Genomic DNA, 25,448 nt, shown 5'->3' with positions numbered 1-25,448 from the left:
GTAAGAATCCATTCATTAACACATTCCCTATCACTTTTTATCTTTGCACCTGCTAACATCTTCTCCTTTCATCTTATGCTCAGCATGGCACTGTTCAGTGTGAGAGACAATCTTGTCCTCAGCTTAACTGCAGGGACTCCTACACCCCTCCTGGAGACTGTTGCCCCAGATGTCGAGGTACCTAAAACTCAGACTGTGATTCTTATCATAGGTAAACGTGATCTATTCTGAGTGAGGTGACTGTAATGTGTGTGTTTGTTCTTGTCAGACTGCTCCTATGAAAACCGTGTGTTTTTGAATGGAGATGTTTTTCCCAACCCCGTGAGTGTGTGTGAGGAGTGCACATGTGCGAGTGGAAGGATTGACTGCCATCAGGCACAATGTTCTGAGCCTCGCTGTAATGCACCGATGCCTGGGCAGTGCTGCCAGAACAACTGCAATGGTGAGAAAGTTTACATTTGCTGTAAGGAAAATAAACAACTCTGAGAAATTAGGATCTCATAATTACAACATTGCTTGTTTTACTGCTGCAGGCTGCAGCTATGTAGGGAAAGAATATTCCAATGGACAACAATTTCCCCATCCTACTGACTCATGCAGGACATGCAGCTGCACTGTAAGAATAATGAGTACAACACCTAATTCAATAACATGTTGCCTTCTTAAAGCAGGTTTTCATTTCTGTTTGTGTTTGTCATAGAATGGAAATGTCCAGTGTCTGATGAAGAGGTGTCCACCACTGACCTGCTCTAACCCTCATGTGATACAAGGAGAGTGCTGTCCCCAGTGTCCTGGTAAGGATATGCAAGAACAGAGTCCTTCTGGGGCGCTTGTTTGAAAAGTTATTTTAAAGCATTAGCTAAATGAATTTCCAGTGCAACAGTAAAATTGCATGAGAGAATCACCAGCCAAATATGCCACAAAATAGAGTTTTAAAAAGCCTTTTTTCGCTGTTATACAAGCCATTTTTGCTCTTGCAGAATTCTCTTTATCTTTTTTGATGACTTAAAATATCTAGAAAAAGTAGTACAAAGCACAGTTACCCCCCTCAAATAAAAAAATTCACAAATCTACTTTGAACCAAGAAAAAGGCACTCTTCGTCACTCCACAATTCAAAAGTTTACACTAGTAATGTAAACTACATCTAGTAATAGTTTTTTTGAGTGAAGACAAAGGTAGGGGAGTGGGGGAATGTATATACAGAAGCAGCAAAAGAGGGGGAAAGGTAGGAGTAGGGACTCTAAATGTAGGAATTATGACTGGTAAAGGAAGAAAGGTGGCTGATGTGATGGAGAAAAAGGACGCTAGATAGGAAGGCTGTGTGCACAAAAGCAAGGAGCATCGGAGGTGGATTTAAACTGTTCTACCATGGTGACAATAAGGAGCCAAATGGAGGGGGGATAATCTCAAAGAAAGAGAGTGAACAGACTTACATGGACACGTAGATATTGACAACCGAGGCAGTGAGGTGCTGGATAGGTATGTGATAAGCAGAGAAATGTGGAAGGAAAGATGGCAGTTGGCTTTGCAAAAAGGATGAAAATTTTTGGGAAAGCATATTTCAAGAAGGGAGAAGAACAGGGTAGGATAGGGTAAGATAGGAAAGAGTGGAGACAGGCGGACTACATCTTGTGCAGAGGGTGCAATCTGAAAGAGGTTGGAGACTGCAAGTGGAGAATGTAGCTAAGCAGCTTCATTAGGTAGTCTGTAGGATGAATTTGGAAATCAAGAACAGAAAGCAAGTGAAGGCAGAGGCAAGGATTAAATAATGGGAGTTGAAAAAGAGTGCAGAGTTCAGGAAGGAGTTGAGGCAGGCTCTGGGTCGTAGGAAAGAATTAGCAGATGACCGGGAAATTAAAACTTAGGTGGTGAGGGAAACGGCCAAGAGTGGAGATGCTATGATTTTTGTTGGGAGTAACCAGGATGGACAGGATTAGAAATATTAGGAACAGCTTAGGTTGAGGTTAGAGGCAACGCTAGGGAGGCGAACTTGAAATGGGCTGGACATGTGCAGAGGAAAGAGAGTGGATGTAAGGGGTAAATGGTTTTGAATATGGAGTTGCCAGGCAGAATGAAAAGAGGAAGACCACAGAGGAGTGTCATGGATGTAGCGAAGGAGGACATGGAGAAAGTTGGTGTGACTGAAGAGGATGCTAGAGATTGGGTGAAATGGAGGCAGACAATCTGCTGTGACGATGGAGGAGGAAGAGGAATAATAGCAGTTTCAGGACTACACTGCAAATAGGAACTGGTCAAATACTGTGTTTGTATGCTTTACATACATATATAATGAGAGAATATAATTTAAATATAAATACAAAAATGATTTGGTGATGGCAAAATATAAGTTATACCAACGACTATGAAGCTGACTCCTGAAAGTTTTTATGGTAAATAATTTCACAGTTTTTGTTTTCTTCAGCTCCTCAGTCAGACTGTGTGTATGAACAAAGCTCCTACAGTCACTTGGAGCATTTCAGCGACCCCAATAACGACTGTCGATCATGTGCCTGCACCAACGGGACAGTTCGCTGTAAACGAAAGCGCTGCCCGTTCGCTCACTGTTCTCACCCCATCAAACAAGACTGCTGTCGGAGCTGCGAAGGTACAAGTTGTCATGTCCTTAATTAAAGATCAGAACACTACTGATATTTGATGCAGTTGTTTATTGCGTCTTTATTATCAATTATTTTTCTCTCTCTCTCTTTTTCTCAGGCTGCTTATATGAAGATCAACAGCGAGTTAATGGGGAGATGTGGGATAACCCATCAGAGCCATGTGTTGAGTGTGCTTGCCGTGACGGCTCTGTCCAGTGTCAGAGGAAACGCTGTCCTCCCTCCAACTGTAAACACCCAGTCCAGAGAGATTGCTGCATGTCCTGTGATGGTGAGAACCTGAGCCAATGCACCAATCACTGGCCTCAGTTAAAGTCATTTAAAAATGATCTTTTTTTGCATGTATTAAACTGTAAATTTCTTCTTGCAGGCTGCATGTATAATGGTAGAGAATATCTTGACGGCACTGAGTTTCATGATGGCAGCGACCCCTGTGTTGTCTGTCACTGTTACGGAGGCGATGTCACGTGCTCCAGGATACCCTGTGATGAAAAGTGCAGTCACCCTTACAAACCACCAAGACAATGCTGTGGAGAATGTGACCGTATGAACGCTTAATAAACTAACTGTGCCCACACTGATATTTTCCCCCAATTTTTACAATTTGACCAACTAAACACATCTTTATTTGACAGGCTGTTCCTATAATGGCGCAGTCCTCATCAATGGACAGTCCATTCCTGACCCAGGAAACCCTTGCTATGAATGTATTTGCCAGGTAGTATCAGCACACCCACACAGACATTCCTATTAGCTTTAGACACCATGTCATGCTTATTTCTCTTACAGAGAGGCTCGGTGCAATGTAGGAGGAAGCGGTGTCCTGAAGCCCTTTGTCCTAATCCAGTCGCTGATGCTTGTGGTTGCCCAGTTTGTGGAGGTATCAGCGATCAACACATCGCAGCTCATGTTAAGTAGAATAAGTAGGTAACTGATGCTTTATTGTGTATGCAGGTTGTCGTTTTGAAGGTCTGACTTATGCTGATGGACAGATTCTCCTTGAACAAGAAAAAGCGTGCGAGGACTGCAGATGTTCAGTGAGCGAGAGCAACGCATTATTTAAACCGCTTATTAAGTTCACCATCATGGCATCATGTTTTATTTTTGTTTGGGTTTTGGTTGTTTTTTTTAGAGAGGAGAGGTAGTGTGTGAGCAAAGAAAATGCCCTGCTGTGTCATGCCCACATCCAACTCTCAACAGCTGCGCATGTGAAGTGTGTGATGGATGTAACTTCTATGGACGCGACTGTTTGAGTGGGGAGCAATTTGCACACCCTACAGATAGCTGTCAGCGCTGCTCCTGTCAGGTACTGCCATGCATCATTTTCAGCTCTATCAACTGTGACATTCAGTATACACAGAAAAATCAGAAATCAGAAACTTTAGAGATTACAGGCTTATATTAAGAACCAAACCTGCAAATATCTGTCATTTCAGATTATGTATGCTCGGAAAGTTTATAGCTTGCTTTTTCACAGAAGATGGCAGATGTTATTTGATATGCACCAGTTGCAAATGATTCCCTAGTTCCAACTGAGCATTGTTCAAATGCCACAACCAACCCGAGTATTGTTTCTGCCCATGTCTATCACTTTATGACCACAGAGCACCATACTGCTGCATTGAGCAGGATAACGCACAAAGCTCAGATCATCTTAAACTGGTTTGTTGAGCGTGACAATAAGTTCACTGTAGTCACATAGCCTCCAGAGTCACCAGAGCTGTAAAGAAACATTTGAGGACTTAAAAGAAGCAAGCTACAAATGTTTTGTAACCACGTGTAAACCATTTAAACAGTATATGTTACTTAAGGAAGATACATTTAGCTAACAATTTGTTTAATAGCACAACCCTAACCCCATCAGCACATTACAATTTGGTGAATTTTTCTTTTATTTTGAAAAACTGCCAGGAAATGTTTTCACTCCCTGTTGTTTTAATATTTGTTAGTTTGTTTAAAAAATATTATTACAGTTTCCCTCATGAGGCTTTGATGGATATTTTATTTTTATATATATTTATTTTATTATATCTAAAAAGACTTTGGTTTAACTACTTTCAAAAGGTTATGTGTTTTTATTGTAAAAAAAAGTCTTGTCTCTAACATATGTATCTATCCACAATTCAAAAAGACTAAATCTAACACTGAAACTAATAAAAACATAACTAAAATTAAATATTTTCAAACAATAAAAACTAAACCGAAACAAAAAACTGAATTAAAACTGAAGTAAAAACAAAAAGTCAAAATGAAATAAAATTAAAAACTCATTTAAAACTATAATAACTCTTCATATTAGAAGTGACTTTTTACCAGGCATTAATTTGCACTTGCTTTTTTGTGTGTGTTTGTATGTGTGTTGTGTAGAATGGTGGTGTGGTATGTGAGCAGGAATCTTGTCCAAGCATTACCTGTAGCAATCCAGTGACACGTCCTGGGGAATGCTGCCCCATCTGTGACTGCTGTTTCTATGAGGATGCTGTTTATTCTAACGGCGAAAGCTTCAGGCCCCCATCAAACCAATGCCAGAGCTGCACCTGTGTCGCGGGCACTGTTGAATGTGTGTCCGACGGCTGCCAACAAGCACCCTGCGCTCAACACGTTTCCATGTCAGAGCCGTGCTCAGGTACATCCTGAAACGATAAACACACAGCCAACAATTCATTATAAAGAAAGCTAGGATCCCGTATGTATTCACTTTTTAAATATAACAAGGGTTTCACAGAAAATTAACCTGCATTAGTATGTAATCTTTACTGTTTTCACACTGTTAAACAGAAATGTCACAGAAGTACAAAGAGTATAAATCCCATTTTGAATTCAAGCACCTGATCACAAAAATTACACATCTCAACAACTTGGAACACGTTATTTTCACCTTTTATGGACTAATTTGGAAATCTGCTTCCTTTGGACGAAGACTATTAAGACGCTCACTAACTTGAGACGCTGAATCACTGACCTTTATCATTTTGTTCCTGGTTACAACCCCTGTAACAAGAAGTCAGTTGTCTACCCAGACCCCTTGACCCTGTCACCACTTTATTTTGTCATAATAAGTCTTTGTTTAGTCCTTGATCTTGTCACCCAGTTGTTGTCTTCCAGACCCTCCACCTTATATGTTTTGTCACTGTTTAACACTTGCATGTAAACCATACCCAGCCCATACTCTTGTTCACCAGTATAAATGTTGTGTTTTGTCAGTGGGTCAGGGTTGGATTACCTTCCCAGACCCACTCTCTGAATTGGTACCAGAATACTCAATAAACATACCACCACAGCAAACTTTCAACAGTTTGGTCCCGTGATCCATTTGGTAATACGTTTAGTTGGAGACTGTTACTAAGTGGTCAGTGATCCTTTTGAAAACACAGTTATTGTTCCTGTGTGCTGTCTAAGGTCTGTGGAACTGCATGGCCTTAGGATTTGACTAAATTGCTTAAGGTTTTGACATTTTAGTTAACAGAGGACTGAAGAACAGAAAAAAAATTTTTAAATGCATCTGAGAGTTTTAAAAGTTTGAAAAGAAAAAAGAAACTAAGAAAAATTAAATGACATATGGGTTCATAGTGGGAGTAGGAGTACATCAGGAATGTGCTTTGAGCCAATTCTCGTTTGCAATGCTGATGGACAGTCTGACAGAGAAAGACAGACTGGAGTCTTTGTGGACTTTATATTTCTAGACAATATTGTGATCTATAGTGAGAGTGGTTTAGAGTCAGTGGCACTATTAAAAAAACGAAAAAAAAAGACAAGAGACGGAGTTCAAGGTGGCAGAGTTAAGATGCTAAGATTCTGATTAGGAGTGACCAGAATTGACAGGATATGAAATGAATATATTAGAGGCTCAGCTGAGGTTGAGCATTTTGGAAAGGTTAGAGAGGCAAGGCTGAGATGATTTGGACATGTGCAGAGGAGGGATGGTGTGTATGTTTGGCAAAGGATGTTTAGGATGGAGTTGCCAGGCTGCCAGGAAAAGAGGAAGGCCACAGAGAAGATTCATGTAGTGAACGAGGACACGCCGAGAGTTGGCGTGGCAGAAAAAGATGCTGGGGATAGGGTGAAATAGAGGCTGATAAACCGCTGTGGTGACCCATAATGACAGCAGGTGAAAGAAGAAGAAGTTAGAGATTATTGGGAAAACATCATAACAATTTGTGTTTTTCTTTGTTGTGACGTCATTGCATGTTTTCTTTTGTTTGTCAGAACTTGTCTGTTTCTTTTGTGAAATGTCGTTTGATGTTTTCTTTTCCCCCCTTCAAAGTTCTACAAGAAAAACCAAAGAACATATTAATGTGATTCTGCTGGGATGAAAGGAGCCTTTAGGAGAAGTTAGTGGAGCATTCTTAATGCTGAGAATGAGTGTGAGGTTGAAAGCGAAAGAAATTCATTTTAAAAAATGTGGGGCCCAAACATCAATCAGTGAGATTAACAGGTCTCTTCAGCACATGGGCTCTACTTACTCATCACTATCGGTACCACAATATAAGGCAATGCAGACAGTGAAAAATGTGGTGCAAGACTCAAAGCCTACATGTGGCTGAAGAACAAGCTGAAAATATAGATACCTAACAGAGGAAGTTCCAGGTGTACTGTATGACCTTCTACTGGTCAATGAAGAAAGAGGTCATGACCATCATCCAGCACATATCACCACCTTGCACCATTCCCTGGCAGCTGCAGTGTGTGTGTTTTCGTCCCAATGATGGCTTTGCCTGCAGTATAATTTCACAAACCCGGATGATTTCAATTACAGCCAACATCAGGTGAAGGCTCAGCTGATACCCTTCTGTGCATTCTATTGGCCATATCTCATATGGGATATGCTACTTAAGCTGCTTCAGCCTGCAACAGCTACTGTTACCCCACAAGCTCCTTTACACACCCACATTTTCCATTTTGTGCTTTTAATGCTATTTCTGACTTAATTCAATGCTTATTGTCACCGATAACCTGCTCTGTTCTGTCAGGACTCCTGATCGTGCTCTCCCTGCCTTTACCCTTTTCATGCAGAATGATGGGGAGGCTCAAAACCCTTGTGTCCAATTTTAAATTACTGTAGTTGAGAGAGAAGTAATATAAGTAATTCTGACAGAACTAATAATATATCCTACACTACAACTTTACACAGTTTTTTCTTCCACACTCAATCTTCTACCTTTTTGTCAGTTTTTAACATTTATGTTTAAACCATGGCCCACTCACAGTCGCTTGTTCATCAGTCTTAATGCCATATTTTGTCGGCTTACCTTCCCAGGCCTGCACTCTGGGTTGGTAATCCCACCCTGTACTGTAATATACACAACATTAGAACAAACTCTGACTGACTTCTCCAACATTTTCTTTCTCTGCTACTCTTGGTCATGTGACTCAGTATGTATGCTGAATGGACAGGAGTTCAGTGATGGGCAGACGTGGACCCTGAGTTCAAACCACTGCTCCACCTGCATCTGTAAGGTCTGACTTTATAAATCTTGTTTGCAGATATAGATTTTATTCTTCTCCATATTTCCTTTCTTGTATTGAAGTGCTGATCTGTGATATTCTCACAGGCAGGAGAGGTGCATTGTGCAGTTCCTGAGTGTCCTAAGCTTGCTTGTGTGCATCAGGTGACTGATCCAGGAGCCTGCTGTCCTCGTTGTAGAGGTAAATAAACTAATGGAAGCTCTGATCACAGGTGGAATAGTTTGTCAGTGACTCACTTTTCCTTCTCAGGTTGTGTTTATGCGGGAGAGGAGCATACAGAGGGCAGCAGCTGGTTTGCAGACTCAACTCCATGTATGACATGTATGTGCGTGGATGGTGTGACCACCTGCTCTGAAGTACACTGTCTGTCTCCATGTGTTAACTTCATCAGTGTGCCTGGGGAGTGCTGCCCAATGTGTGCTGGTGAGCATATTTGCCTTACATTTTCTTAGTTTCTGTTTCTCTGCAGTCTCTCCCAGTAGTGAAACCCATACGTAGCCATACAGTAGTGAAAGCCATACATTTAATATAAAATATATGTGTTCATATTCTTTTATTGTCACAATCTGTCATTATTTTTTGAGCAGACTGTGTATTTGAGGGCAAAGTATATGGACCAGGGGACAGTTTCCATCCAGCCAATGACCCCTGTCAGATCTGCACATGTGAGGTATGAAACAAATAAAAATCATCTCTGTATTGGATCATGAAATTTTGGTTTAGGTTATTTTTTTATTATAACTTATTGGCTATACTAAATCTGTGTTTAAAACAGGGAATTCACAGTCTTACAGTTTCATTACTCAGATTGATAGTGAGATTCTAGATATGCCATTACTGTACTGACACAAATGACAAGATATTATCTCATGTGTGTTATAAAAATGGTATGAAAATATCATGTGACAACCTTAGAATAAACGTTTTTACAGTTCTCAGATCTGATCCTTGTGTTGTGGAATGCTTTTTCAATACTGTTTCCCAGTTTTCCTGTCTTTGTGTGTCTCTGTGCTTAGTTATCTTCTAGATTTCCTGTTTCACTTTGTCAGTTAGCATCTCTTTGGTGTGTTGTCTTGGGCTTGCTTCCTGTTTGCTGATTACCTTGATTATGTTTAGCTGTTTCTGATTCCCTTCCTGTCCCCACTTAGCCAGTTATCTTTATATATAAATCCTATCTTCTCTTCATTCTCTGTTGTGCCGTCTGTTATACTTCCAGTTGTGTTTCCCGTTTTTTTTCTACTAAGTGCCTTTAGTTTTTGTTACTTTGCTTTATGGAATTTGTTCAGTCTGCTTCCCACACAATGTGCGATCCATGCAGGGTTTAGTATTTTAAGTCAAAGTGATGAATGATGTTTTCAAAGTCAGTTAAGCTTCAGTTCTACTTACTGTAGCAAAATTGCTTGAAGCAGTAAAAACAGAAAGACAGAAATAACGTAAAAATAATGCAAGGATTTCTCTTTGGAAGATATTTGATTTCAGTGAGATTTCATCATTAAATAAATATAGATAGATGGATAAATGGAGTGATAGAAGCTGTAATAGTAAAATCTGAAGCAGTTTCTTGACATTTTGTGTGTTTCTCAGGTGATGCCGGATGGAGAACAGCACCTGAAGTGTTACCGAAAGCAGTGTCCCAGTCTGGTTGACTGTCCTAAGGGCAACATCTTGTTCTCTGGACCGGACTCTTGCTGTCCTGTCTGTGCACGTTAGTAGCAAACAAATGAATAAATAAATTATATGTGTATTATCTCTGCAGTATTGCTGAGCTCTCTAACATATGTGTCTATATTTAGAGCCTCTCAGTAACTGTACCCCTGCACTGATTGGTAATGAGGTGTTGGCAACAGATGACCCCTGTTTTACCTGCCAGTGTAAGGTAAAACAACAACACTTTGGTGTGATACCTCACAGATATGGAATAAAATATTTACAGTTAGGATATTTCAGCAACTACAGAGTTTCATTATGGGGTGATGCTGTCTTTGGGTGATCTCCCGTACAGGACCTGACATGGACTTGCTTACACAAAGTCTGCCCACTACTCACCTGTCCTCTAAATGAGCAGTTCACCCCTCCAGACTCATGCTGCCCAGTGTGTAAAGGTATAATGTGATAGAACAGCAGCAGTCTTAACATTTAGATTCTTGGTATTAATACATCTCTGTATATGTTGGCTCTCCTCTGTTCCTCGCAGATTGTGTAATTGAGGATCAGAACAGGCGTGTTGTGAACGGCACCAGCTGGAAAGACAGCAAAGATGACTGTGTCACATGCACCTGTTTTGTAAGTCAACAGAAATCTAGACACCCATCATAAAGAATATATATATATATATATATATATATATATATATATATATATATATATATATTATATATATTATATATATATATTAATATATATATGATATATATATTCTTTCGGAAACGTAGCTGGTAATATATGTCATTGGCATCGGTGAACCACTGTCATATGTCATATGAAATGCGTTTGAATTTGTTGCTTTTTTTTGCTTTCACTTTGCAATGCCCAAAAACTGTGTATAGAGAGCGACAGCACTGATTGGTGAGTGATGATTAATGTTGCGCACAATTTCCTCTGACATCGTTTATCCAATTCGTTAGGCTTCTATGCAAACATGACAAGTGAAATCTCCGCAGCAAAGCTTAAACATGTGAAGGTTGATCACGCAGAGAATCGCTGAGCGTTGTGTGAGTGCGTGTGTAAAAGCAGCAGGATATATATTTTAGTTCTGCTGAGCCAAATAAGACAGGTCAGGGTGAAGAAGTGACAGCCAAAGAAAAGCTTACCACAAAATGGAAAAGTTATGACAAATCAGACTATAAGGCAAAAAGAAAGTGCAGCTTTATGGTTTCATGGACAAAAGAATTTCTGTGGCTGCAATATGACGAGCTAAATAACCAGGGGTGCACATAAGTGGTCCGCAGGTGCGCATTCGCTGTCAAAATAAAAAACGCGCACAAGATAAGAAGTTGCAACGCGTGTTTGCTACATAAGATTTTCAGGAGGAGGACAGACATTTGTTTAGAACTCTTAAAGATGTCGAAGAAGCTCCTTTAAGCAATTACTGTGATGTTCCTCCACCTCCAAAGAAATGTCAGAAGGAGTCCGAACCACAAAAGAAGCACGTATTCTCGGAAAAGTAGTTGCAGGAGGTGAGCTGGCTTCAAACAAATGATGAACGCACAGAGATGTGGTGCGGAATGTGCCGTGAAAATTTAATAAATGACAAATTAAAAAGGCATGAACATTTTTTTTTGTATCGAAAAAATATCGAACCGTGACACCAAAGTATCGAACCGAACCGAACCGTGAATTTTGTGTATTGTTGCACCCCTAATATATATACATATATATATTAGGGGTGCAACAATACTCGAATCGATATTGAACCGTTCGATACAGTACTTTTGGTTCGGTACGCATATGTATGAACAATACAAAATTTTTCATTTATTTTATCAACTTTTCTTCTGACGATGCTGTCTGTGTTGAGCGCTCAGTGGATCTGCGCTCGACAGTGCAGCCTAGGCGGAGTAGTCGAACGCAGATTCACTGAGCGCAGTGCAATATTATATTATATTATAATTTTAATAAATGACAAATTAAAAAGGCATGAACATTTTTTTTTGTATCAAAAAAATATCTAACCGTGACACCAAAGTATCGAACCGAACCGAACCTGAATTGTGTAACTGCACCCACAAGGTCTGCAATATATATAATATAAACCAGCTGCTAGTTAACGATAAGACACCCAATTGGCTAATTATGAACCGACGGTCCTGATAGGACCTGCCATGTACTTACTACCTGCCTCAGTACTTACATGGAAGCTCCTGTCAGGCATCATATCGGCTAAGATGAACAGGCACATGGGTCAATACATGAGCGCGACACAGAAAGGAATTGGCCAAGAATACCAGAGGCGCAAAACACCAGCTACTGGTGACAGAACAATAGCCGAGACTGCAAGACCAGACTGACCAACCTGTGCACGGCCTGGATGATTACAAGAAGGCCTATGACTCAATGCCCCACAGCTGGATACTGGAATGCCTAGAATTGGTACAAGATCAATGGACCTAAGAGCCTTCATCAGGAACTCAATGGGGATGTGGCGTACAACACTAGAGGCAACTCCAAGCCCATAGCACAAGTCACCATCAAGTGCGGGATCTACCAAGGAGATGCTCTGTCCCCACTGCTGTTCTGCATAGGCCTGAACCCCCTCAGTGAGATCATTAACAAGACTGGCTACGGATACCGACTACGGAACGGAGCAGTTGTCAGCCACCTCCTGTACATGGATGACATCAAGCTGTATGCCAAGAGTGAACGAGACATCGATTCACTGATCCACACTACCAGGCTATACAGCAATGACATTGGAATGTCGTTCGGACTGGAGAAGTGTAGTCGGATGGTATCAAAGAGAGGGAAGGTAGTCAGAACTGAGGGGATTGAACTACCAGAAGGCAACATTGCAGACACAGAGGACAGTTACAAGTACTTGGGGATCCCGCAGGCGAATGGGAACCATGAAGAGGCCGCTAGAAAAGCTGCAACCACCAAGTACCTGCAGAGGGTCAGGCAAGTCCTGAGGAGTCAGCTGAATGGTAAGAATAAGATCCGGGCCATCAACACGTACGCCCTGCCCGTGATCAGGTACCCTGCTGGGGTAATAGGCTGGCCAAAGGAGGAGATAGAAGCCACTGACATAAAGACAAGAAAGCTCCTTACCATGCATGGAGGGTTTCACCCCAAATCCAGCACCCTGAGGCTGTACGCTAAGCGGAAGGAAGGGGGCCGGGGACTGGTGAGTGTCAGCACCACAGTCCAGGATGAGACAACGAACATCCAAGAATACATTGGGAAGATGGCCCCAACTGACCGAGTGCTCAGTGAATACCTCAGGCAGCAGAAACCCAAGAAAGAGGAGGGAGACGAGGAACCATCATGGAAGGACAGGCCCCTGCACGGTATGTACCACCGGCAGATAGAGGAGGTGGCTGATATCCAGAAAACCTACCAGTGGCTGGACAACGCTGGACTGAAAGACAGCACAGAGGCACTAATCATGGCAGCACAAGAACAAGCTCTGAGCACAAGATCCATAGAGGCTGGGGTCTATCACACCAGGCAAGACCCCAGGTGCAGGCTGTGTAAAGATGCCCCAGACACAATCCAGCACATAACAGCAGGGTGCAAGATGCTAGCAGGCAAGGCATACATGGAACGCCATAACCAAGTGGCCGGCATAGTGTACAGGAACATCTGTGCCGAGTATAACCTGGAAGTCCCGAGGTCAAAATGGGAGATGCCCCCAAGGGTGGTGGAGAATGACCGAGCTAAGATCCTGTGGGACTTCCAGATACAGACGGACAAAATGGTGGTGGCTAACCAACCGGACATAGTGGTGGTAGACAAACAGAAGAAGACGGCCGTAGTGATCGATGTAGCGGTTCCGAATGACAGCAATATCAGGAAGAAGGAACACGAGAAGCTGGAGAAATACCAAGGGCTCAGAGAAGAGCTCGAGAGGATGTGGAGGGTGAAGGTAACGGTGGTCCCCGTGGTAATCGGAGCACTAGGTGCGGTGACTCCCAAGCTAGGCGAGTGGCTCCAGCAGATCCCGGGAACAACATCAGAGATCTCTGTCCAGAAGAGCGCAGTCCTGGGAACAGCTAAGATACTGCGCAGGACCCTCAAGCTCCCAGGCCTCTGGTAGAGGACCCAAGCTTGAAAGATAAACCGCCCGCAGGGGCGTGCTGGGTGTTTTTTATATATATATATATATATATATATATATATATATATGTGTGTATGTTAAAAAAGAATGTGGTACACAAATACAAGTGGAAGGGTTTAGTTTTTGAGGAATGACTTAAAAGACACAAAAAGAAGGGTCCAGCGCTCTCCAGCTGCAAATACTGAGGGGTTGATTTTGATCGTTAAGCTAAGGAAAACACTTAAATTTCACCTAACTGAAGACATAATATTAATATGATTCTCCATTCACACATACATACATCTGATCCAACTTATCCCCTATCAAATTCATGGTCTTGGGAGTGTTGGAGCCTATCCCAGTTGACATAGGGCGAGAGGCAGGGTATTCTGGAAAGATCTCCAATCACAGGGGTTAAAATTAACACTTAACCTAAACCCATGCGTGTCTTTGGACTGTGGGAGAAAACTAGAGAATGCAGAGAGAACCCACGCAGAGAACATGCTAACTCCACACAGAAAGGCCACAGACTTAGGTGGAAGGCACACCAGCACGTTGCCACTAATGTTATATTTAAAAAAATAGCATTTCTAAAATAGACCTTTTTTTATTTACTGAGATTATTTTCTTAAGAAGTCTGTTTGTGGTTGCATCCTCAGTTGGGCTACATTGAGTGCAGCATTGAAGAGTGTTTACCTGCCATTTGTCTGGAAGGACAAAAGCAAGTGAAACTTCCTGGGAGATGCTGCTATGAATGTCAAGGTATCACAAAATAAAAACAGCTGCTGGCTTTTCACCTCTGGGTATTCGACACTGGAATGATGTGACAGATGGATGGGGTGTATTCTTTACAAAGATTAAACTTTGTTGTGCATATGTGTTGTAGACTCGGAGGTGTCGTGTTTGTACCAGGGGACAGTGTTTCACTCCAATGAACACTGGGAGGTGGATGAATGCACCAGCTGCACGTGTTTGTCTGGAGACGTACACTGTCGCAGTGAACGCTGCCCTCCCCTCACCTGTGCAAATGTGAGTGTTATTGAAAAACACACGCACAAAAATTTTTTAATGGCGTTTCATGATTATCTGAAATGTTCCCATGATGCTCACCCATCAATTTGCAGAGAATCAGTTATTATCTGACGTTTCTCATCTGTGTTCACACGCTGGCTATTTTCACAGAGCACATTTTGTCACTGCAGACTTTTTGTTTTTTAAATCATTTTAGGTTCATCATATTCTCACACAGCCAGTGTTAACACAGTCTGTTTGTGTGTTTTACTGCCAGGATGAGATGCCTGCAGTTATCCCAGGTTTGTGTTGTCCTCATTGCCTTCCTCGTCCAGCTACTTGCAGTGCCTTTGGCGATCCTCATTACCGGACCTTCGATGGCCGCATGCTGCACTTCCAGGGAACGTGCACATATGTCCTGACACAGGATTGTGAGAGTGGAGATTTCAGGTGAAATTCATCCCAAACAATATCTATAATAATTAATTGTATAAAAAGTAGTGCTGTCAATAGATTAAAAGAAATTAACAAATTAATCTCACAATTATCTGTAATTAATCGCGATTAATCGCAATTACTTGATCCTGATAACTTGATTTTTTTCAACTTTATATTTAAGCTTCTAACTGACATTTATGCAATATAATAAAGTAAATGTAGAATAAACAAGAAATTCAAATTCAAATAGAATTTGAATAGTTTTCTTCAATCTTCTCCCGGATGCATTAATTGCGTTAAAAGTTTTAATCGCAATGGGGATTAATTCGCGTTAACTCGTTAATTTTCGGTGGCGCTAATATATATATATATATATATATATATATATATATATATATATATATATATATATATATATATATATATATATATATATATATATATATAGACATAGACAGAATCGTTTCGAGTATTTTGAGTCATTGTGTGCTCCAGATGTGTTCATCGAGTTAAAATTTATAAACGCGTTAAGCATGATGGTGGATTATTTTGCGTTAATGCGTTAATTTTGACAGCACTAATGAAAAAGAGATTCTTTTTCTGTTCAAACAAACCACAACAGTACTGGTTCTGTGTTGAGGTTGATGATATGGAGTACCTCCCCAAGAGGTGCAGTTGCCATCATTGCCTCACAGAAAAAATAGTCTTGGACATCCTAGCTGGCTGGAACTGGAGGTGTTTCAGAAAATAGATGCATTGTTATTGTATTTAAAGCACAAAATTTTGCTAAAAGGTAACAAGTAACAAAACAAGAAAGCACATTTTTGTTTTTACAGTGTTCATGCTACAAATGATGATCGTGGACGTAAAGGAGTGTCCTGGACTAAAGAGGTTACTGTGTTTTTGGGTGATGTCACAGTGCAGCTACTGCAGGACTGGATTGTGAAGGTTTGTATGTAAATAGACCATAAAGGGTTTTACCCAGTGAATTTTATGCTTAGTGCATTCACTCATCCATCTCCTCTTTTATCCAGGTGAATGATGAGGCTGTAACTTTGCCATTTCTCAGGGAACCATACATCTATATCGAACGGCAAACCAACACAATTTTACTCAACACTAACATTGGTCTGAAGGTGCAGTACTCTTTGTTTTTCTGTCTCTTTACCTTCTCACAAATTTGGTCACTCCCAGTTTTGTAACAAACTGGTACATCCACTCGCCCACCTTAGGTGCTGTGGAGTCCTCGTTCACATGTAGAAGTAAGTGTGCCAGGCTCCTATAAGGGCCACACCTGTGGTCTTTGTGGAAACTTCAACAACTACTACCAGGATGACCTCCGGATGCCAAATGGACGAATCACCCTATCTGAGTCTGAATTTGGAAACAGCTGGAGGGTAAAATCAATACACAGCAGTAATACAGAGACTCTATAAAATACATAGCTTATCACTAATTTTGACTGCATGCAAATGAAATAACTTTTTGTCATTTAAGGTCACAAATGGTACCCATTTCCGCTCCTCCTGTCGTCCTGGCGAGAATGTTGACCCTTGTAAGGATGCAGGCTACCAGGCCAAAAAGGGGGCCAACACTCGCTGTAAAATCCTGAAGTCTGCCATCTTTAAGCCCTGTCATCCCGTGGTGCCTCCTGAACAGTGGTACGGAGCTTGTGTTTACGACCTCTGTGCTTGCGGTGCCAATACTGATGACTGTCTTTGTGACACGTTGGAGGCCTACGCGAGCCAGTGCAGAGCAGCAGGAGTCATCGTGCAGTGGAGGAGCGCGTCTCTGTGTGGTGAGTAAATCACCAGAAAGTGGCAAATATACTCTAGGATGTATATTATCATTTCACATCGAGCGTGCATGCCGGCAACCAGCTGTCAGCTTCATAACCAACTTTAAACTGTCACGGGCCCAGCTTTTTAAATTTTGGGTCTTGTCTAGTTTTCAGTTGGTTTCAGTTTATGTTTTATATCCTGAGTTTCTGTGTATTCCTGTCTTCTTAATGTTCCCATGTGTGTCCTAACCTCATCCCTGTGTTTTGTCCTTGGTGTTTCCTTCTTTGTGTTTGTTTCCTTTTCTGTCTTTGTTTCAGGTCTATGTTTCTGTTCTCATGTTCTGCTACTTCCTGTTTTATTTTGATAGTCTCTCATCTTGTTTGCTCTAATCTCCTCTTGGCTATTTTGACTAAAATGTGTTCTTTGTCACGTCCTCCCTTTTGCTGTGCGCTCTCTTGTCCGTGTGTTCTCCTAGAGTCCTATTTTTCGGTTTGGTTTGTGTAATTTCTGTAATTTGCCAGCAAGCAAAGCTGAGTTTTTGAGTTTATTTCTCTTCCTGTGTCCTGCCTCTGGGTCCACAGTCTGCTTGCCACACGGCGTTCCATGACATAAACTGCTTAATGTTATAAGGAAGTAATGCAATATGATTCATTCTGAATTAAAAATAAACAGCCATTGGCCTTACTGCTGTCAGCCACCCGGAAATTTCTGCTGAGGATCAGTAAAGGTCAAAATAAGACATATGCTTGAAGCTATAGTGCTCACAGTGTTTTCTTTGCTCCTGTCTTCCACAGCTGTGGGCTGCCCAGTGGAGAGGGGCTTTGTGTTTGATGAGTGCGGCCCCCCTTGTCCTGTAACCTGCTTTAATGTCGATGTACCTCTGGGAGTGATAGAAAGCCACTGTTTCAAGCCCTGTGTTCCAGGATGTCAGTGTCCTGCTGGTCTGGTCCTACACAACAACTACTGCATACCACAAGAGAAGTGTCCAAAGATCATTCATGGCAGCTCCTCAAATGCCACAGTTACTGAATAAGTGGACACTCACTTATAATTTCACACGCATGCACTGTCACTGCATCAGCCCCATGTTACTGTATACAATGGAAAGATTTCCAGATGAACCTCCATGACCTGTGGACTCCACATACTGTGTTTGTTGGTTTTTATAAATATTGTAACACTGAATATTTATACTACTTAAAGATTTGTCATTTAATTCCATACCTAGTTTGTTTCACACATTTACTTTAACAGTATTAGCAATTATTTAAAGTTGTTTATCATGCAGGTTACATTTTTAGCACTGTGCAATGTCTGACTGTTCATACAGGAAGCCATATAATCTCAGGTAATCTTTTCCTTCTCCATTTTATAAATAAAAGTTTCACTAATATTTCTGTTGTTTCTTTTTCTGTGTTCAGAGACAAACTTCATGTTGATATTTAATCACCCATTTGGCAACACTGTCCTTTCTGCACACATTGTATTTATTTGAGTAGAGTGTATTTTAGTGAGTACACATCAGGTCAGCTACACATATGAAAATGTGTGAAATAGCTTTACAATTCAACAAATATGGTAAGCAGTTTTCAATAATAAATCAGCTTATTTCAGGGTGATTCTCAATGATCAACTGCTTATAGACCTAACCACCTCATTATTATTACCTTTATTTGACCAAGAAATCCCACTGAGGTCTCTCTTTTTTTTTTTTAGGGAGAGCTGGCCAGACATGTTTACATTCACTTCTTTCTCTAAATTGTCCATGGTCCAGGGTGCTTTGTAAGAAAACACTGGTGTCCCTAGATATGTCATAACTTTAAGCAAATCAAAAAAAGAAACCGGCTCATATCCCTTTGTTTTCCTCTTAACAGTGATGTTTTTCTACAATAAGACAAAGAAACACAGCCACTTTACAACACTATAGTCTGTATATAAAAGTTGTATGTAGCCACCATGATATCATCTATTATTTTCTGGACTCTGGACAATTTGAAGTTTCAACAGGTGAAATGGTTAAGTGCTAAGCTATCAGATAACTAGTAAGCTTGTTAAACAAGATATATAAGGTATATGGGTTCATCACATGGAAGCAGATTCCTTTTAATTATTGATAATCATGCAAATAGTATAGCAGTATCATACAGATAAAATACTAGAATTCTACACAACAAAACTGGAGCATAAACTTCTGCAAACAGAGGTGAGACCCAGGCAACGCATACCTGTCAATCACAGCACCCACACCCCTACATTTAAGGCTTAATAAAACCCAAAATGGTTAGTTTGTTTTTTTTTTAAGTTGATCCACCATACAGCTTTTGAAGAGAACAGAAGCCTAAATCACATACTAGGACTTTGTATGCCTTAAAAATAAAGTAAATAAATCATTTGACACCACAGACTTTAAAATAAAGACAACACAACACTAAAAGGCATGGAGCCACTGACTTTCACTACGTGTTAAATGTTACAGAGCACTACACTCAGGTGTAAAGCATCACGTGGTCATGTATCACCTTTCACTCTCTGACAGATACACTGTCACTTTTTGTTGCTGGTAAGCTGATCCAGCTGTTTCCCAGAGGACTGCCGTAACCATAGTAATATGCTGCATAATTTATCAACCTGAAAACATGGAGCAGGTAGGATACTTTGCTGTGGCTGTGTGAGAAATGCATTTGTTTTCCTTTTGTATGTACAAGGTTGAATTGAATGAACTGAAAATAAATGTAATTACAACCATGTGCTTTGCTTCAGGATTACATTGCTGGTCTTTACCAGTCTCTAGGTATGTCTGTTGGCGCAGAGTTTACCCCTGAGGATGTGAGTCTCCTTTACAGCAAAGTGTTTCATTTTTCTTCCAACATCACTGAAGCACATACAGCTATGAGGAAGGTACCAGCTCACACATAATTAGACACAAACACAAACAAACAAATAGTAACAGAATACTACAATGGGGCTGTTTGTGCTTCAGATTGCAGGAGGAGACAGTAGCTGGACCTGTATTGGTGAAAATGTTTTGGATGTTCTCTTAGAAATGGAAAGGGAAAGGGAAAAGAAGGAAATGGTACAATTTTTCTTCTTTAATATGATAATATCGTAGCTTAACTCCATAATCAAAATATTATTACTACTGCTCTTATAAATACTCTTATCTTCAGCTATACTGGGACCTCCTGCTACTAAATACTGGAAATCCCAATGCTTTTCATCACACGATGGATTCCCTGCTCCAGAATACAGACTTTAATACTTTCGAAAAGGCATACACCTCAGATTTAGGATCCCTACAGCAGGTTGGTACAGGTATGTACTTGCAGAACTGTACACTTTCTCCTGCATTAATGCAGTTCATTATTTGCCCTCTTTTGCTTTCCGCAGATCGGAAGATGGGGAGGGGGGAAAGAGTTCTCTGGGAAAAAGACATGTGTGAAAAGGCTCAAAAAAGCAGCCAGGCAGTACTGGGCTAGGTGAGCATCTTTTATTGAGGGTGAGAAGTTACTCAGTTTATAGCAAAATGTGTTATTTTAATATTAAATTTGTACATGTATTGATTTTTATTGTGTGTATGTATGAACCACATAGTACACCGTTGTTAGACTTACAGCCACATCACCCAGATTACTGTGTTGCATGTGTGAAAAGCCAAAGATTAAAGAACCTAAAAGGAGCAAAATTCGTAACTGCTTTTTCTTTAATACCCTAGTCCTTGTGGCAAATCTGTGCATTATTCAATAATATTAAATTGTGGTTTGCATGTAGCACATCAAATCGCTAAAGCAAGTAGAAAACAACTCGGTGACTGCAGCTTAACTGGGTGTACTGATGTGAGCAACAATTGTATTGCCAGTTAACACAGCTTTTTACTAAGGAGGATGTTTTATCTTTCAGAGGTTATTCAATATTACTTAACCTGAGTATTAAGGAGCAACTGAGCATTTCAGAGATATACAGTTTTCTAATATTACAAACCACCCCTTTATAGTGAAGTGCTTACTTGCAATAGCTATGTTGTTAATGTGTCTGCTTCTACTAAGATTGGCATCACAGGGTGTGTGGAGCATACTGCCCTCTACATGGCAGAACCAAAGTCAAAGGATTACAGGCCAGGCGTGGGGCCATGTCTCCTTGTCAGACGTCCTCCTCTTGGTGGATGTCAAGTATGATGTGGTCACTCAATTGCTGTATACAGAAATGCTTCAGGAGCACCATAGTAAGGAAATGTTCCTCTACACTGTCACCTAAGTACACCTTAATCACAATGAAGGAGTCTGCTTTGGATGCTTCATGTTTCTGTCATTACTTCTTTGTTGATCCACAGCTAAGAGCGTCTGGGAGATGATGCCGACATGGCAACAGCATCAGGAAGTAGAACAGTTGGAGGATCGTGCAGATGAAGCTTTGGCATCTGTTGATATGCTCAGCTTAGCTGAGCTGCCAGGAGCTTTCAGGATGTACAAGTAACACACATAGATCATGTTTTTGCTACTTTGCTTGAGTGTTTGAACTTGGCTACACTGCCACTGGTCGGGGATATAAGGAGTCAGTGTGTTATCCAAAAACTAAAAAAGGATGTGCATAAACAACTTTGTTAAATAGCACACGTAACGGCAAAGAAAATGGTTTATCAAAACAGATGGGTTAATTTGTAGATCCATCAATTTTCCTGACTGCTTATTTAACTAAAGGGTTGAAAAGGGATAGATCCCATCTCAGGTGGCATAGGCCAACAGGCAGGATACACTTTGGACAAGTTCAGCACAGGGAGAACAAAAAGCAACAGACGATTCACACTCACATTCATACGTACTGGCACTTTAGGGTCTACTATTAAGATGGCATTCATATATTTTTATTATGTCTGTATTATGGATGGAAAGCATTTAGTTTGATTCATGTTAAGCCAAAGCACCATGGTAAAGCTTATTTCCCTTCAGGGCCTGTATGAGTGCATCTTTTAGAAGTTGTCCTGAGCAGTCCTGGTCTGCCGTTTCTCTTCTGAATGAGTTGCACAAATTTTGTCAACAAGAACATGATGCACTTACAGTCCTGCATGAGAGGTAAATTATTTCAAGTAGTTTCATACATTTGACTTAAGAGAGTTTTTTGGGGGGAAATACCACCATGAAACCCTGAGAGGGAAAGGGTTGATTCATCAATCTTTTATCTTCCAGGCTCCATGGGGAGAGCCTGAAACTGTTGTGTCTGTACGTCAGGTTGGCAACTATTAGAGCTCAGAGAGAGAAACTTTCCTATACAGCTCTTCTGGCTGCTCACCAGTCCTGGGAGACATGGTGAGCCAAAACAACACTCAGAGTATACAACAGTTTGTATTCACAATCATCAAGTTTTCATATCCTTTGTGTACTGTCTGTCCATTCAGGCCACATGTTAACGGTCCACGTAGAGCAGAGCAGGCCTCCTTGTGGCTACATGGAAAAGCACAAGAGAAAGAGTATGACTTTGAGACAATAGAGCAGGTATTACAAATCAGACTGTGGACAGCAAACTCCTGTTATAATATTGCTCTCAGATTATATACATGATCTTTTTTAGTGGGTTAACATTACTTTTATAAGTAATAGAGCTACATTTTTGGTCCACTTATAGCAGTCAGTGCTGCAGCTGCTGGTGCTGACTCAAGAGGAGGAGAGGAAGCAACTTATCACATTAATACATGGAATCTCCATAAAGGATGTGCAGGCACCAGCATTCACAGTGCCTCCAAAATATGGTAATAAATAGTTTTATTTTTCCCAGCAGAATTTATTTAGAATTTACTTCTTTTTGATTTCCATCATTTCTCCACTTCATTATCTTCTTTCCTGTTTCCTCGACAGACAATCATCATCAAGTTCCTTTGAGGAATGGCTGTATTAAAAGGCTGCATCAAATTCATGCTTGGTTGCAGGCACACAGTGGTACTCAGAGCCCTCTACAGCAAACTAACCCTGAACCACAACCGATGGCCCAGCTCAAAGTGCAGGCCTACAGAGAATGGTCCCAACTTCTCCTGGAAGACTGTGCCCTGCTTCTTCTAACCCATCTAACAGAACTTCAGGAAGTCCAAGCTTCTGCTTTACTGCAAGCGATGATGGATGGGGTGAGTCGAGGCAATCACAACATACAAGTCAAAGCAAGAAAACCTACAAAAGGCTGTAATGTTAATAGTGGTGCATCTTGTCTCTTTGTTTAGAATGCACAGCTTCTCCAGGCTTTGCAGGATAAATATAAATCTGAATTTCAAGCTCAGTGCTTTAGCAACCTGCTCCACCTCCTGATCTCAGATGCTCCCCTTAGCTCAGGCTCTGTGTTAAATCCTTATCCAAACTTTACTGAAACCAGCAGCAGCAAGCAAATCATAGTTCAGTCCTCTTACACTGGACAGGCAGAAGTCCAAAACATGAGTGGGGGATCAGCTGAAGCTGAGACGGTTGATTCAAGCAAAAGCAGCAACGGTGTAGTGAATGAAGTCCAAAATGCGGATGGGACTTACAAACACGATTTCTGTTCAGGTATTAAAAACATTTAATAACTAATTATCCTAATAAAATAACATTTTCCTAAAACTGTGGGAATAATATGCTTTGAACTCCAACAGGTTGTGGAGCAGTCATGGAGGACCTGCCCTACTTGGAGATCCTGTGTGTGTCAGATGCTCGTGAGGGTCTTGCTGCAGATGGAGGAGCCAAAGAGGAAGCAGAGGGCAGTGAATTAAAGAGCCCCCAGAGCTGTGAGAAACAGGGCTCTTTAATCACCCTCGCCTGGAGCAAACCACCAGAGGATGACATAGACAGCGCAGCAGAGCCTGCAGATGGGTGTACAGGACAGATTCAGGATGGTGCAAGAAGTCTGAAGACGCAAGCACGGCCTACACAATGTGATGTGTCAGATCAAGAGAGAGGTGGAGAAGAGCTGAAACCTACTGGGTTGAAGTCTGGTACTCCAGATCACTGTGACACACAGTCTGCAAACCAGCAGTGCAGCACAGTAGAAGAGGTACTTCATAAGAGTGTAGCAGAACGTAATTCACTGTGACTGTCACTGAACTCATGTGTTCACTTTCTGAATTCTTATTAGCTGGCCTTCAGTAACAGACAAACAGCCGATCAACCAAATGAAGGAGAAGCTGTATTTGAATGTGGCTTACAAACACATGCTTTGGTGGCAGAGAGCAAGGAAGCCGCACAGCCACACCCTATGGCTGATTCCTCTGAAGCTAACCCACATGCAGACGACTTCTGCTATGGGACATGCAAGGACATAACTAATGCTGACAGGGTTGTGACTGAGGTGGAAACAGAGTCCAAGCAGTGGGACATGACAGACCCTGAACTTGATTGCTATAAGGAGCAGAAATACTGTCCAGAAGAAACAGTAAGAGTAGTCTTGACATATTCTGGTTAGATCGGTTCTCATTTAAAACATACAACCAGCTATTTTCCCACCATGTTCCAGGTAGACTATAGCCTGTCAGAGTGTAAGGCAAAGAAGGAAGCTTCTCTGATGGAGAGAGAACGAGTGAGCGAACCGGTGTCTGCAATGGAGAGAGAGAGGACAATGCGCAACCTAGTGGACATGCAAAGAAAAGTTGAACAAAGGCAACAGAGAGACAGAGAGAGGCAACTGCTCAGGGTGAGACAAGGTGTAGAGAGGGACACTGCATGCTCATGACTCAGAAATGAAAGCAGAATTGATGTTACATTGTTAGCATGTCTTTCAGGTTCAGGAGCGCCTGTCAATCATCCAGAACAGAAAGGCAGAGGAAGACCTGCTTGGCCTGAAACACACAGACAGGATAAAGCACCTTACTCAAGATCTACCACTGGTAACTACATATTGAGGAACTGTATACTTAAAAAAACCCCTCAAAAACAATGAATTAGCATGCTATCTTATCATCATATTGTCTACTTTTTAGGAAGATAAGAACAAGCAGAAGACTGTTGTGAAAGAGCGTCTGGAGCAACTCAGAAGAGAGCGCTCTTATGTCATGCAGTCTAAAAGAGATAGGTAAATGACACCCTCTTGAATCTGCCAGTCAACACCAAATTAATATTGACCGCATTTATTTCAACACTATTTTTTAATCCTTTAGAAATACCACAGGGTTTAAAGAACTCCTGGGTCCAGTTGCCCTCCAGAGCAGAGACACGGAGGATGCAGAAGACTGAGTCACAACACAGTCACAAAAATACCAACAAATGTACGCTTTTCTTATTTTGAATATATTGAGGCACCAATTGTCTAATGTGTTTAGGTTTAATGGTGCAGATTTTCTATCAGCAGTATTTCCTTTTGTTCGGGGTTGTAACAAAACTTATACAGAATGCTCAGAAACCAGTACAGGTTGTACATATGAAAACAGAACAGCTCAA

General features: G+C 41.1%; 1 protein-coding gene across 7 annotated transcripts in view; it reads left to right on the top strand.

Moving 5' to 3' along the window:
* The window catches only part of kcp (kielin cysteine rich BMP regulator), a 40,196-nt gene extending 21,739 nt beyond the window's left edge, over positions 1-18,457 (top strand). For all 7 annotated transcript variants that reach the window (XM_026176076.1, XM_026176081.1, XM_026176080.1 and 4 more), the window contains 28 exons: positions 84-177; positions 269-442; positions 534-616; positions 701-794; positions 2,424-2,606; positions 2,717-2,887; positions 2,987-3,160; positions 3,252-3,334; positions 3,406-3,496; positions 3,571-3,653; positions 3,749-3,922; positions 4,984-5,242; positions 7,991-8,073; positions 8,169-8,262; positions 8,332-8,505; positions 8,670-8,752; positions 9,667-9,787; positions 9,876-9,958; positions 10,085-10,184; positions 10,277-10,365; positions 14,494-14,596; positions 14,721-14,863; positions 15,123-15,295; positions 16,120-16,231; positions 16,318-16,419; positions 16,516-16,680; positions 16,781-17,081; positions 17,859-18,457. In XM_026176076.1, the coding sequence (XP_026031861.1) occupies positions 84-177; positions 269-442; positions 534-616; positions 701-794; positions 2,424-2,606; positions 2,717-2,887; positions 2,987-3,160; positions 3,252-3,334; positions 3,406-3,496; positions 3,571-3,653; positions 3,749-3,922; positions 4,984-5,242; positions 7,991-8,073; positions 8,169-8,262; positions 8,332-8,505; positions 8,670-8,752; positions 9,667-9,787; positions 9,876-9,958; positions 10,085-10,184; positions 10,277-10,365; positions 14,494-14,596; positions 14,721-14,863; positions 15,123-15,295; positions 16,120-16,231; positions 16,318-16,419; positions 16,516-16,680; positions 16,781-17,081; positions 17,859-18,097 (3,828 nt within the window). In that variant the 3' untranslated portion in view covers positions 18,098-18,457. The remainder of the gene's footprint in view (positions 1-83; positions 178-268; positions 443-533; positions 617-700; positions 795-2,423; positions 2,607-2,716; positions 2,888-2,986; positions 3,161-3,251; positions 3,335-3,405; positions 3,497-3,570; positions 3,654-3,748; positions 3,923-4,983; positions 5,243-7,990; positions 8,074-8,168; positions 8,263-8,331; positions 8,506-8,669; positions 8,753-9,666; positions 9,788-9,875; positions 9,959-10,084; positions 10,185-10,276; positions 10,366-14,493; positions 14,597-14,720; positions 14,864-15,122; positions 15,296-16,119; positions 16,232-16,317; positions 16,420-16,515; positions 16,681-16,780; positions 17,082-17,858) is intronic.
* Positions 18,458-25,448: the final 6,991 nt, after the last annotated feature.

The sequence above is a fragment of the Astatotilapia calliptera genome, chromosome 7, assembly GCF_900246225.1.
Source record: "Astatotilapia calliptera chromosome 7, fAstCal1.2, whole genome shotgun sequence".
In the NCBI taxonomy this organism is placed as follows: Eukaryota; Metazoa; Chordata; class Actinopteri; order Cichliformes; family Cichlidae; genus Astatotilapia; species Astatotilapia calliptera.
The sequence above is the reverse complement of the archived record's forward strand: the minus strand, read 5'-3'. Positions and strand labels throughout refer to the sequence as shown.